Source organism: Malurus melanocephalus, unplaced genomic scaffold, assembly GCF_030028575.1.
Source record: "Malurus melanocephalus ecotype Western Australia unplaced genomic scaffold, MMel_1.1 scaffold_8, whole genome shotgun sequence".
Classification (NCBI taxonomy): Eukaryota; Metazoa; Chordata; class Aves; order Passeriformes; family Maluridae; genus Malurus; species Malurus melanocephalus.
In genome coordinates, this window is record NW_026623240.1 from 4,632,595 (window position 1) to 4,645,434 (window position 12,840).

The 12,840-nt window shown below is 36.9% G+C and overlaps 1 protein-coding gene across 4 annotated transcripts in view; it reads left to right on the forward strand.

The window, feature by feature from the left end:
• TTLL7 (tubulin tyrosine ligase like 7) overlaps positions 1-12,840 on the forward strand; it is a 61,881-nt gene that overhangs the window by 23,290 nt on the left and 25,751 nt on the right. For all 4 annotated transcript variants that reach the window (XR_008965913.1, XM_057374909.1, XM_057374892.1 and 1 more), the window contains 4 exons: positions 3,657-3,815; positions 4,667-4,883; positions 7,306-7,470; positions 8,188-8,346. Coding sequence is in view for 3 of the 4 variants with exons in the window: in XM_057374909.1 (XP_057230892.1) it covers positions 3,657-3,815; positions 4,667-4,883; positions 7,306-7,470; positions 8,188-8,346 (700 nt within the window). In the remaining variant the exon portion in view is untranslated. The remainder of the gene's footprint in view (positions 1-3,656; positions 3,816-4,666; positions 4,884-7,305; positions 7,471-8,187; positions 8,347-12,840) is intronic.

Consider the following 12,840-nt stretch of genomic DNA (forward strand, 5'->3'; position numbering starts at 1 on the left):
ATTATGATGCAAATATTATGTGCATTAATGTGGTGTCTCCATGTCCTCCATGTGGACTAGAGCTCCCCTGTGTCAAAAATACTGCATAAACACTTTTCACTGCCCCTTCCAGACTCGAAGTAAAAACACAGAGATAGCATGCGGGGGCARACAGGTGTTTGGAGAGGTCTTGGAAACAGTTGTTGGTACTCAGTGGTACMCCTGTGTATTGCTGCAGTTCTATGATATTAAAAAAAAAAATAGGGAAAATGGACAAAAAGCTTTTGTTACCATGTATATTTCTTTATTTCTTTCAAATACAGTCTGATTATACCTCTCTCAGCCTACTCAATTCTGTGTTTGAAACACATTTTAGTGTTACTCAATGTTGAGATTGTACATCTAGATAAGAAGGGAATAGTTTCTCTTACATTATAACTCTGGGTCAAACATCTGTRTTGTGACTTAATATCAGGAGATATAGAAGGGCTGTATCTGTGGGTATGAGTATTTTGTCTCAATACTGGCCTTACAATACTTAGTAGTCATTCTGTATAAAAATCAAAATTATATGCCTTGAGTCTGCTGGTGAAATCATTAAAGTTGGGATACGTGGTTGAAGAGGCTCTTGCCTATGGAATGCAGGATTTTGTTTCCTACAGCCCTTGTTCTGTCTTAAAATTTGAATGTGCAGAAACACTAATTCTCTTGTCTTGCTTTACTTCTGCATCTTTTCTATTCTCACTACTGACTACTGATTACTATCATTGGAGAGATAATTAAACTATCTTGAGAATTGGTAGAGAATAGACTCTTTTTTTGCTCTTACTTCTGTATTTGTTGTTATATTGATTTCAGCCTTCATTTTTATGCAAGCTGTTGGGAATGGAGTGAAAGAATAAATCTACCTACTTTGAGAGGAAAATACTATTCAGGAGGAAATGCACTTCAGGAATTCTTCTTGCAGGCCATATCCAGGCACTCTGGATCATAAGACAATGTAGTTTTCACATGCGGAAGGGTGGAAGGGAGCAGTGCAATACATAACATGTGAAATATGAAAGAAAACAACTCAGCAAAGAAAGTAGGAACACAGAATAATGGAATAGATGTAAAGAGGAATGTAATTGAGAAACAAAGGCAGGCATGAGCATCATTTTCAAAGATAATTATCAGAGCACAGAARAGAAATAGTTACAATAGTAGTGCCATTTTAGAGCCAGCTATCCTTCACATGAGAGCTCCTCAAGTGAAGAAGGATAAGTGTGGTGACAGAATGAATTCAGTAAGTAGGGGCGAAAGTGCACAGGGTGAATGGGAAGGGGCACAGACCCTATGAGATCCTGTTTTTTCCTGCTCCTTTGTTGATTATATTTAAAAGGTTCATTAACTGATCATGGACCAAGCACCATTCTCATCCATACATACCTCCTAACTTTCCATACTTGAAAAGTCAGAAGATTTTGACGTGTAGGCAGTGGGACCTGTGTTATTAGAYTGACAAGTCATGTCTTTAGTAAGCTATGTTTTGTTCAAAACCTTTGATTCTTTTGTACCAAAAGCACTCTGAGATCAAGAGCACAGTCTGACTACATTTGTGAGCTAAAATAGTACTCAGAAGAACAATAATTTGCTATTTATTTCTCAGTCCTCCTGATAAGGACAGCAAAGGCTAAATGATACAGCATCACAGTGAAAAAGTGGTTACAGTAGTGGAAAGCAGATGTGCTGAAAAAYAGGGCTATTGTAATGGAATAGGCCTTGATTCCACAGGCTACTTGATGATGTTCCTAAGCCCTTTCTAAACAGGGCCAAGCAGGGAAAGAACAGAGCTGAATTCTTTTTTTGGAAGTTTTAGTGAGCCCCAGAACTTATAAACAATGCTGAAGTATTCCACTTCATGTTATTAAGTTTGTAATCTACCCAGTTATGCATCAAAAAGAAAAGGCCTATAGAACTGATATACTTGCAGTCACAAATACTATCARTATATCAGGAATACCTTGAAGCTGTATTCAGTGAGCAGGGAGTGTGTGTACTGAAACCSTCGAGTAAGTTAAAGGGCAGGTCTCCAGTATATAACAGGATGCATATGATAATCTGGAGTGGGATTTAAACTAACACAGAAATTGCTTTTTTGCCTAAAAATAGGACAGTTTCTGCCTAGATAAGCTACTCAGTTGGCGAAGTAATAACATTTGTAAATATAGAGCAGATGGAGAGTATTTTAACAATATGCATGAATTAGGAATTACAATATCTACTTACATTTTTAAAAAGTTTTCCTGATTTTTGAGTGTCTTTCATCAAACCATATTTRTAAAGATAACAATTACAATGGTGCTGCAGAGGCACTGAATCTCATGCAATATTGCTATAGCTATTGTGGTTTCTGCAGAGTGTTTGTTGGATAGTTGGCTACACAGTTTGGTGACAGCATATCCATTATACCAGTAGGGCTTGGCTACAGTCCTAGCCCTACACATGTGGCTGACAGCTCTGTTTTTTCCATAAGTATTTTAGCCACTTAAAGAGAAAGTGTCTGCCCAGGAGTATTATGTGGGCTCATAGTAGAAATGAAAAATGGAAATAATATTGCCTCTTTTACATTTAAGTTATGCTGATACTGTTACTTTTCAAAAGGAGAAATATACCTAATTCTGTATTTAATTAAAAAGCATTAAAGTACATCATAGTGGCATTTAAAAAAATAATCAACTGAAGAAATTTCCAGGTACTCTGAGTCCCTGAAATAAGCTAGCTGCACCAGTATGTAACTTAGCAAAGACTTGAGTTTATTCTGCTGGGAGCTATGATATCAATAGGCAGAGAACACCAGGTCCCCATTGCTCCTTTAACCAGCATTAAAGCAACTCTATTTTATTTTAGTTCTTCTGTTCCACCCCTCTCCCCTACTCACTCCCTGCTTAGTCTTGCTTTGCATGTCTTTGCTTATTTTTGATTAAATTAGGTGCTCTTGGAATCTTAATCCCAATATGCTGGGATCAGACACAAATCAAAGCTTGTGTGATTTGTCCTATATAGGAAATCCGTTATTTGCTTGGCCTGTGCCAAAGTATTTTACTGCAATTCCTTATTAAAAAATTATTTCAAAAGGAACAAAAGCCTCTTCTTAAATTGCTTCAATTTAAATTTTACATTCAGTCCTTGTTATTATTATTTTTTGCACCCAGGAAGAAACTGAAAATTAACCAATTCTTCTTTTTGTGTGTTGATCCTCATACCTCCCCAAACACATACCAGTATGAAAACTAAAATAATTCCCCAATACCACTTCCTTCCCCCAAAAAACTCCATGGTTTATTAGAAGTTCAGTATTTCCTAGAATAGGAATAGCATGAAGTCATCTGAATAATTGGCCAAAAATTGTAACAGCAGTGAGATGGATGCCAAGAAATGAGATGGATGCCACTAACATAATAAACACATAAGCAAGCACAAGACAGTCTGCTTTTGAGTATAACATATTCACACTCATATGAATATGYAATAGAGTTCTAACTATTCTTAATTAAGTGCAGGAGTGTGCTTTCATATTACAGAATTTTGGAAAAAAAAGTTCTCTTGTCAAATTGTCATTAAGTGCTTTTTAATCCTGAGGATTGAAACATCAAAGTAGTCAAAAGATTTTAACACATTTACACTTTCYTTTGCAGAATGATCAAGAGTCAGCCTCAGGAGTACAGTTTCATTCCTCGAACATGGATCTTTCCTGCAGAATACACACAGTTTCAGAACTATGTAAAAGAACTGAAGAAGAAAAAAAGACAGAAAACTTTCATAGTCAAACCAGCTAATGGTGCAATGGGACATGGGTAAGTTGTGAATTAAATTCAGCCTTCTTACCCTTAAAGGTGAAATCCAGTGCTACKTACAACATTAACAGGAGCTGTGCATTAGTAAGAAGATTGTATTTCAAGTTGTGTGAAAGTCAACGTATTGGGTGAAGGCTTCAAAAGCCTTAAATAAACTCAACTATTAAGAACACAGTTATTTTATCATGAATCTAACTGATTTCTGGGAAGGCTAGGTTTATAATTGTATACTGAAAATACTAGCTTTTACAGTTATTCAAATTCCATGTAGTTAGAGACTGGAAGTTCATAGTTMATGTATAAACCTTGTTTCATTTTGGTGTGAGAAACTGGAAATACAGAAATACTGAGCCTCATGTATGCCATCCTTGGTCATACAGATCAATGTCCTGCTTCACAAACATCATCACCTAAGTCAGCTTAGCCCTGAAAGTTCTTTGCAGCCTGTACCTCAGGCAGAAGTTGTGACAAAGACTGGAAATCTATTTTTAGAGCTGCATGGGGAGTAATCAGAGAAGCTGGAGACTGGTCGTTCTGCCAAACAATTTYTAAGTGTAGAGCAAACCCATTATTACAAATTGTTGAATCAAAGCAAGCAGAAAGTTACTTTGAAATGGCTCGTTGCCTTTTTTCATCTAGTGAAGCACAATAAAGGACAATAAAGGAATTAAAGCACAATAAAGGAAACCAAAAGCCTTGTAAGGGAATGGAACTTTTTCTCTGCCCTAAAAATCAGAKATGTAAGCCTCTTTGTACAGGTAGACTTTAGCCTGACTACTTGTCTGGGTGACCACAATWATCTGTTTCAAAGAATAATGTCCAAGTTTTAAAATAACTTTTGTTTTTACCAGGATCTCTTTAATAAGAAATGGAGAAAAGTTACAAGCTCAGGATCACTTAATTGTTCAGGAATATCTTGACAAACCATTTCTTATGGAAGGCTACAAGTTTGATTTACGTGTGTATATTCTTGTAACCTCCTGTGATCCATTAAAAGTATTTTTATATCATGATGGACTGGTGAGAATGGGCACGGAAAAGTATCACCCCCCCAGTGACTCAAATTTGGTAAGTTGGAGTTCATTGCAATTTATTGCTTGTGGTGTAGACTAATATGTGTAGTGTTTGAAGGTGGCAAAATGAAATAAACTGGGAAATGAGTTTATCTGTATAAACTTCTGTATTGTCAATGAAGAGAAAAAATTTTATGTGAAAGATACTAAACACATGCTTTTCCATCAAAATCGTAAGTGTAGCCATATTATTGCTTACATATRAGAATTTGATATGACTTTGCATGTATGTATGCTGAAGTGTTTAAATATCGTTTAGAAGAAAGCAAAAGTTATCAACCGAAAAAATAAAGAAAATCAAATCACTTGAAGTCCAATCATATTGCTTTTATGTTCATCTGAGTCTGAAGCTGGGGTGGCAGGTGTTAATAAGGTTTATCTCCTGCTGGATCATTGTTTACCATGCATGAAGTTTGGAGCCTTTGCTGAGGATCCTGCAAGGTTTCAGCCATTGTGTTGGGAGAAAGGAGAGAACCATGCAGCAGCGCTCACTGCAGTTCCTGAGCACCAGGGAATCTCCTCCTGCTGCTGCTGTTTGTCAGTGACTGCTTCAGCAGGGCCAGGAGTATGTACTTGGCAGCTTTAGGATGATTCAGTAGGGCTGACAGTAAACTTAGAGAGAACCAAGGAATAGTAAGGGTCAGGCTAAAGATTTTGCACATTTTCATCCTCTTGTCCCACTGTGTAGCATGTTGCCCTGTTGGGGGATGTAAACCCTTCTCTTTTGGCTCAGACCAAAATGCCTAAGAAAGAAGTAGATTTGCAGCATTGGGAAGCATTAGTAGATTTGGGTTTGTTATACCTCACTCTGTACTCGATTGCTTTTAGAGCAGTTTCAGTGTAATTATGTAACAGACAACATCATAGAGCCTTTTTGCCTGTGTGAAACTTAGAATTGTGACTATTCTCTTGGTGTGGCTTTGAAAAACGCAGGTACAATTTGAAGCCTAGTCCAAATGCTATATTTGGAAGTGTGCCAGTACTATATTTGGAATRGTTTGCTTTTAATATTTTTCTATTGCTGCTAATCTCGGCATTAGGARCACTGAAATATGCTCTGAGCGGATAAACAGGACAGGCAGTTGTTTCTGTGTTCTCACAACTGCTCATGCTGGAGGTTGCTATTGTATGAAATAACCTGCTTGTTACTMATGACATTGTTCTTTGGATGACATTGTTCTACAGTGACATTGTACCAAATAACTTCGACTATTAGTTCAGATGAACAAATGCATTTTTTTTCTTTTTTTTTTTTGTAAAGTCTGAATAATAATTAGTTTTGTCTAAAATAATTTGAATTTCATGGAAAGATGATTCAAACCAATAGATTTCAGAATGATTTTTAAAGGAGTAACGAAGCCATGGGAGAAATCCATTGCTTCTAATGCTACAATATACTGTTAACTAGCTTGCAATTGAATCAATTAGTTTTGGTAATTTMATGAAGTTTTTTAAAGATAAGGAAGTGTAGTGAGATAAATGACAGCAGAAGGCTTGTGTTATCTATCAAAGATGAATTGGAACAGAAGGTTTATGGCCACCTTAGAATATCWTCTACTCTCATGTATGTAATCAAACATGACAGAGAATTGTCACTGTGATGAAGACAGGCATCACAGTGTAAGTGAAAAGCTGAATTAATATCTGTACTGGGAGAGAATGTAAATGTACAAATCATGATTTATAAATTGTGCTTGGGAAGAGAATGCTTTCTTTAAATTCAACTGATAACMTGAGTCTATTGTTGGTGACATTTTGCTCCATAAAGGAACTGTAGCACTCAGTCATTTCTGTAATGCAYGTCTTGAGATTTACCTCCCTCTGATGTATGGCTACCAGCCAGTTAAAAATGAGCAATTTTGGCAGATATCAGCGTGGCAGATGAGTTTATATGTAAAAGATATTTTAAAGTATCACTATCATGAGAACACTTYTCATAAATAAGCTACAGTGAAAACTGAAATGTGGGATTGTCTATGAAACAGATGCCAGAGTGTTTTTTAGCACTTTTAAAGTAGCACTTCAAAATRCCATCTTTATTGTTTGCTTCTTSTGKAATGTAATCATTCTCTAAGTAATGATAATTGCTCTTTACTTTTTCTGGTAGTTATTTACTACCTGTTTGTTTACAGACCTGTGAAAATGGCAGGTATAATATCTAACCAGATGTTGGGTGCTCGGTCAGTGGACTGCAGCTGGCTTAAGAAGCCCTGGTTTTGTTGTAAGAGGGCTATAGAACATTCAGTTATGAAATCTCTCAGAATCAGAAATATTAAATCTGCACGAAGTGTATTTGYAAGTATGAGCTGTTTGATGTCATTAGTGATTTAATGTAAACTTTTCTTTACATGATTTTGAATTGACTATTTTAGAATTCTATTTAAGGTTTTTTAAATGTCTTTTCTTCCTTTTTTTAGAGTCAATTGTATATGCATCTGACTAACTATTCTGTCAATAAACATAATGAGCACTTTGAACGGGAYGAAACAGAAGACAAAGGAAGCAAACGCTCCATAAAGTGGTTTACTGAGTTTCTAGAAACAAATAATCTTGATGTCTCCAAATTCTGGAGTGATATTTCAGTAAGACAGACTAAAGCACTTTTCTTTATTTTGTGTATTTTTAGAAAATTAATTGCTTCTGCCATCTGCTTTRCTGCAATTCAGATTTTTTTGACACTTTATTAATCCAAATTCTCAACAATAAATGTCACAAAACAATCTAAATTATTATTATGGTTTTAAAAGACTTAAATTCAGAGTCAGATTACAAATTTAATGTTAGCATTTTTCTAGAGATCAAAAGCTCTTTCAAACAGTGTGAATATTTACAAAATTAGTCAGTGTTGTATATATCTATGGTCTTACACCAGCAGCATTGAAGTGGTTGTGTTACAGGTGYCTTTAAATGAGGAATAGGCTTGAGATTTTTAGAGCTTAAAGCTGTATGTATGATTCTGAGAAGACTTGCTGAAAATTGTATTGCAAMATGAAATGGATGAAGATTGGCTGTACTATACTATGTTACCAATTTGCTTTCACTATTTAATTTATTGCACATCTCAAAGTTTGCATGCACCACGGGAAGTACAACAATATAGTCTAGAACTATATAAAGTTATATAGGTTACTACATAGGAATATTTTTTTTTAATTACAGACTATTTACTTAGTATTTTAAATCCTTTTTCCTAGTAGGTATGTAAATGAAATTTAAAATATTAAAGTTTGAAATACTGTCATTTAGTATGTGCTGGGTTCTTGTCCTCTGATGAACTTTTCTGCAACAAATCCCTGCAGGAGCTGGTGGTGAAGACTCTGATAGTTGCAGAGCCACATGTTCTTCACGCTTATCGCATGTGCAGGCCAGGGCAAGCTCCAGGAAGTGACAGTGTCTGCTTTGAAGTTCTGGGATTTGATATTCTGCTGGACAGAAAACTAAAACCATGGCTCCTAGAGGTAAACCTCTTTATACAGATGCAAAATAATTTTTAAGGAGTAAAGCTAACTACGCCCCAGARTCCTTGTCTGTGTAAGAAAACTTGCGAAGAAAATCTGTGCACAGTTGCCGAGTACATAAATGGTGCTTTTCTGCATCATCCATATGGAAGCACTACCTTGCTGTGATTTTTGATACTCAAAAAAGGGAAATAGTTTTCCTGCACTGGTGTTACATTTCAGATGTTTTTGAAAGTTTTAATGGGGAATGTAAAGTTAATCTATTGTAGCTGGAGGACTTTGRTTTTAGCAACTGGGTGCTACATAGATTTCCTTCATGAGGGTGGCTTTGTAAAATGGCTCTGAYAACTTTTGTGAATGTATGCTCGTAATTTTCTTGGTTTTGGGGATATATGTTCTTTTCCTCTCCTGTGCCTTTCCAAAGTACCCCCATAAACAGAGCAAACTAATTTGATATACATGAAATGCTGCAAACAATTGACATGAAGGGACTGGAAGAAACATTTCTTCTCTGTTTGTTAGTGGTACAGTTAAATGGTGCTCACACACATTTTCAACCAGGAATGTTTGGGGTTTGTCTGTTGTGTCTCTTTTATTGCCCTATTAATAAAATACAGATGAAGTTCACTTCTTTTTTTTCAAATTTCTTAAAATGGTTGGGAAGCTGTGCAGCTTGGGGAAAAAAGCRAAATGTATTCAAAATCTGTCTGTTGACAGCAAGTCATGAATATGATTTGGCTGCTGATGAGCACAATGTACACAATCAATTTACTGAATTATAACCTCATTTGCTGGCATTAATACTGTCAACAGTTGTTTTGTTGTGCTTATTTCTCTCAGGGGTTCATTATAATTTTAATTAGAAAAATAAAATTCCTCCACTGTTGCCATGCAGACATAGCATATTTGGTGGCTTTGATGTTCTCGCCAAAAGCAGCACATGACATGAACTTAGTCTGTACWACATCAATATCTTCTGTTTTTGTCCAGTGAAGCTTGCTGTCCCTTTGATTTAGAATTACACGTCCAGATTAGAATCTATATGTTGCCTGTAGCTTGTATATAACTGTATGTGGTTAGGTGCAGACTGAAGTTGGTCTGTGTAACATTCCATTCAGCCTTGTATCAAATGCTGACAGACCAATTCTGTGAGAGGTGGCGAGTCAGCCAGCATAGGGAATCCGCTCTGAAGGACACCTCTCTGTCTCCTGGTGTTTCCCTGAGGTCTGGGGATTTTGGGGGGTTTGATTCACCACTTACGGGTCTCAGGGGAGAACCATGCTATCCCAGAACTCCTTGTTTATGAGGGAGTAAAGTAACAAATGCTGCTCTGGTATTTTGGGTTGCTTTAGAATACTTCAGGACTTGGAATTGTGTACTTGATTATTATTTTTTTTTAATGCAGAAGTCTAAGTATTTCCTTTTCTGCTTTTGGTAATGCACGTATCCTTCAACTTATCTTGCCATACATTTACCCAAACTAACAGAAATTTCAAACTTTGAAACCTAGTTCTTAATTCTGTATGCTCGTTTGCTATTTTTTACCTTGCTTGTTCGTGCTTTTTTGCAGCACTTGCAGCAGTGTGTATATATATGCACACTGTGTGTAATGTGGTAAAGGTCAAATATGCAATGTATATATACAGATGATAAATAATAGATATACTTTGTGTACATATGTGTGCACATATRTAGATAATTTTTTTTTCTAAAACACTTCTGGCTTCTTCCACAGATTTCCACTCTTATCTCTTTCCACCATTTCCCTCTTGCCAAAATCCCCTTAGGGGAGTGAATCATTCTTTCTAACAGTGGTAACAAGTCCTAATCACAAGGCCCTGAATGTTCCCAGTGTTATGGGAAAATTGCCAAAATAGGATTAGCATGATTAGTTTCATGTTTCCATGCCTCATGTAACTTTTCTGTTATAAAGATAGCTTAATAAACTATTAAAAGAAATAAATTGTGCAACATATTATAATGACTGCTTTCCTGAGCTGACTTTTGTTTATATTGCCTTGATGCGTTGTAGCTCCCCTGCTCCTTGATGCTACTGAACTTCCGGAACCTTCTACCGCAGTGAGGGCTGTGGGAAATGCATGATTGCCATCTTGTGGCACCAAGTGTTTCTGGCCAGGATCTGTGTAGCCTCCATCCTCTCTGAGYAGCAGCAATGACCTAGGTCTCCCTTCATTTCCCAGAAAATCCAGTTTTACTCTTTCTGATCAAAATTTCCGAGGTAGTTTACTTTGTGTAAAAGGAAAAATCATACAATTGAAGTTCTTGGATGGACTCCAAGCCTTGTTCATCCTCATAATACCCAGCAGGGATCACAAAGTTGTGATCATTGCAAAAAAAGATTCTATGCATTTTRATAACTGCCCCAAGTGCAGGATACCCAACTTCCCTTGTGATTTAAAAGAAACTTTACATACACATTCAGAAATTTATTATTTAGTGTAACTGAGCTAGCAAAATCTATTCAAAACTGCATTATCAGTCCAGGTGAAATGAAGGTGAACATCTTAGACCAGAAAATTATTGCTAATTCCTATTAATRAAGTAGTTGAAGTTCACATACACAAACTTTCTGGCATCTACTCTCAGATGTAGTAACTCTTGTGTTATGCTTGCCCTGTCCCTAACCTTGGAGGTCCAAACGCCAGCATGGGGTAGGAGGTGTCTGCTTCTCCAAAAAGAGATGGGTAGGTGGTTATACCAAGTTTTCAGTGTCTTATGTTCTTCATAAGGAGAACACACTGTTAAAGTTTTCTTCCTCTTTGCTCTGAGTTTCACTTAGGGTTATTTTTCTTCATTTGCTGCCACCATCCACTTACTGACCATTGATTTACTGGCCAGCAATTCCACRTCRTCCCATGTTTTACCACAAGTCTTTTACATCTCTTGGAATCATGCCATGTGGTCTCTTTGTTACCCCTGGACGCAGTGTTGTCTAGTTTACAAGGTTGCATTCCTGTAGTGAACACAATTTGGCCACTGACATCAGTGTCTGGATTTTCAAGGCCTTTGCAATCATCATTTTCTTGCGCTTTTGGGGTTCCTCTAATAATCCTGTTTGTGTCAACAATCTTTGAGATGTGCCTTGCTGATAAAATTACTGATGTTATATTAACACAATTTCGTTGTGCATGTCCTGGTTCTTGGGTCACTGAACCCTAAATAACCATCTCTTGGTTGACAGATGCACAGACAATGGTTTGGGAACCTGTTATTGTGAGTACCTATTGTGGCATGTAGTGTGTTATCAAGATTACAGTGCTGCAGTCCTACAGATTAATCAGCAACCATATCTCTCATYTTTCTTTGTTATATGATAGTAGATGAACAGGTCAGTCTAAAAAARGTTGGTCAATTAAATATTTGGATTAAAGTCTTCAAAGAAAGAATATGTATACATCTTTTCACTATTTCTGCTGAACTTTCATGGTTTTTCTTTTGACATCAGACATCTCTGTTCACTTTGCCAGTCTTTCTGCAAAAACAGTGAGTGAGAGGGTTCCCAAAGCCGAAAGGCACCCGTCAGTTATGAGCATTAGTGCTGGGGCAGCTGGGACWMAGCAGCAGGACACTGGGTGTRGCTCACCAGCCACGGTAATTCTGTYCCACAACTCCAGAGGCTCTAAGATGCTCTAATGCATTTAGAATGCTAAAACAAAATTAACTGCATTTGCCCTCTGCTTTGGACATGCAAACTGTATCCCACTTCTGRTCTGTGTGGGGCACAAGGTATTAGTTTTCACTTCCGAAGCTCTCTTTTATCTGTCCTTTCTGTAACCAGCACTGCTCATTCACTATCAAGGTGAGAATCCTGCTTCTCACTAGCACCCATTGCTCAAGTATAAATTTTTATGCCAGCCTGGAAAGAGCTCCTGGAATAAATCATTATTCCTCCTCCAAGCTTCCTGAAAACTGAGGTTCTGCAGGGACTCCAAAGCTTGTCAGWGTTATAGGATGGCTGGTTGAGACTCAGGGCTATTAAATGTGTGATTTAGTCTCACTGTGATATACCTAGTTGCGTTTTCCTTGTTTCTCTGTATTTGTGGTACCATTTTTAATCTCTTATCTTGTACTTGCTTATAAGCTTTTTGTTGCCGAGACTGTTAATTATCTTATGTTTTCACACTATGTACTGATTTAATAACTTAAATCTCTATGTGTTGCTGTCAAGTGTRTCTGAAAGGTTATTTAAATATGCTTAAGAAGACCTTGGATTAGAGCCTCTTTTTGTCCTTGTATAGTTGTTACTTTTCAGAGTAGTATTTAAAGTTGCTTTCAGACTGAAACTAGGAAAGAGTTTAACTCTTTCTGTGCTGGACCACCTCAGCGTGGCACATCATCTATTAAAATGTGTTTAAAGTAATTTGTATGGTAAATTTTCTGGTGGCAGCAACCAAGAGGAGATTAGACTGGATTCTCAGCACCAAAACTTGAATGATGTTCATCAGTTCGGGATAACCTGCTGACTGAAAGGGT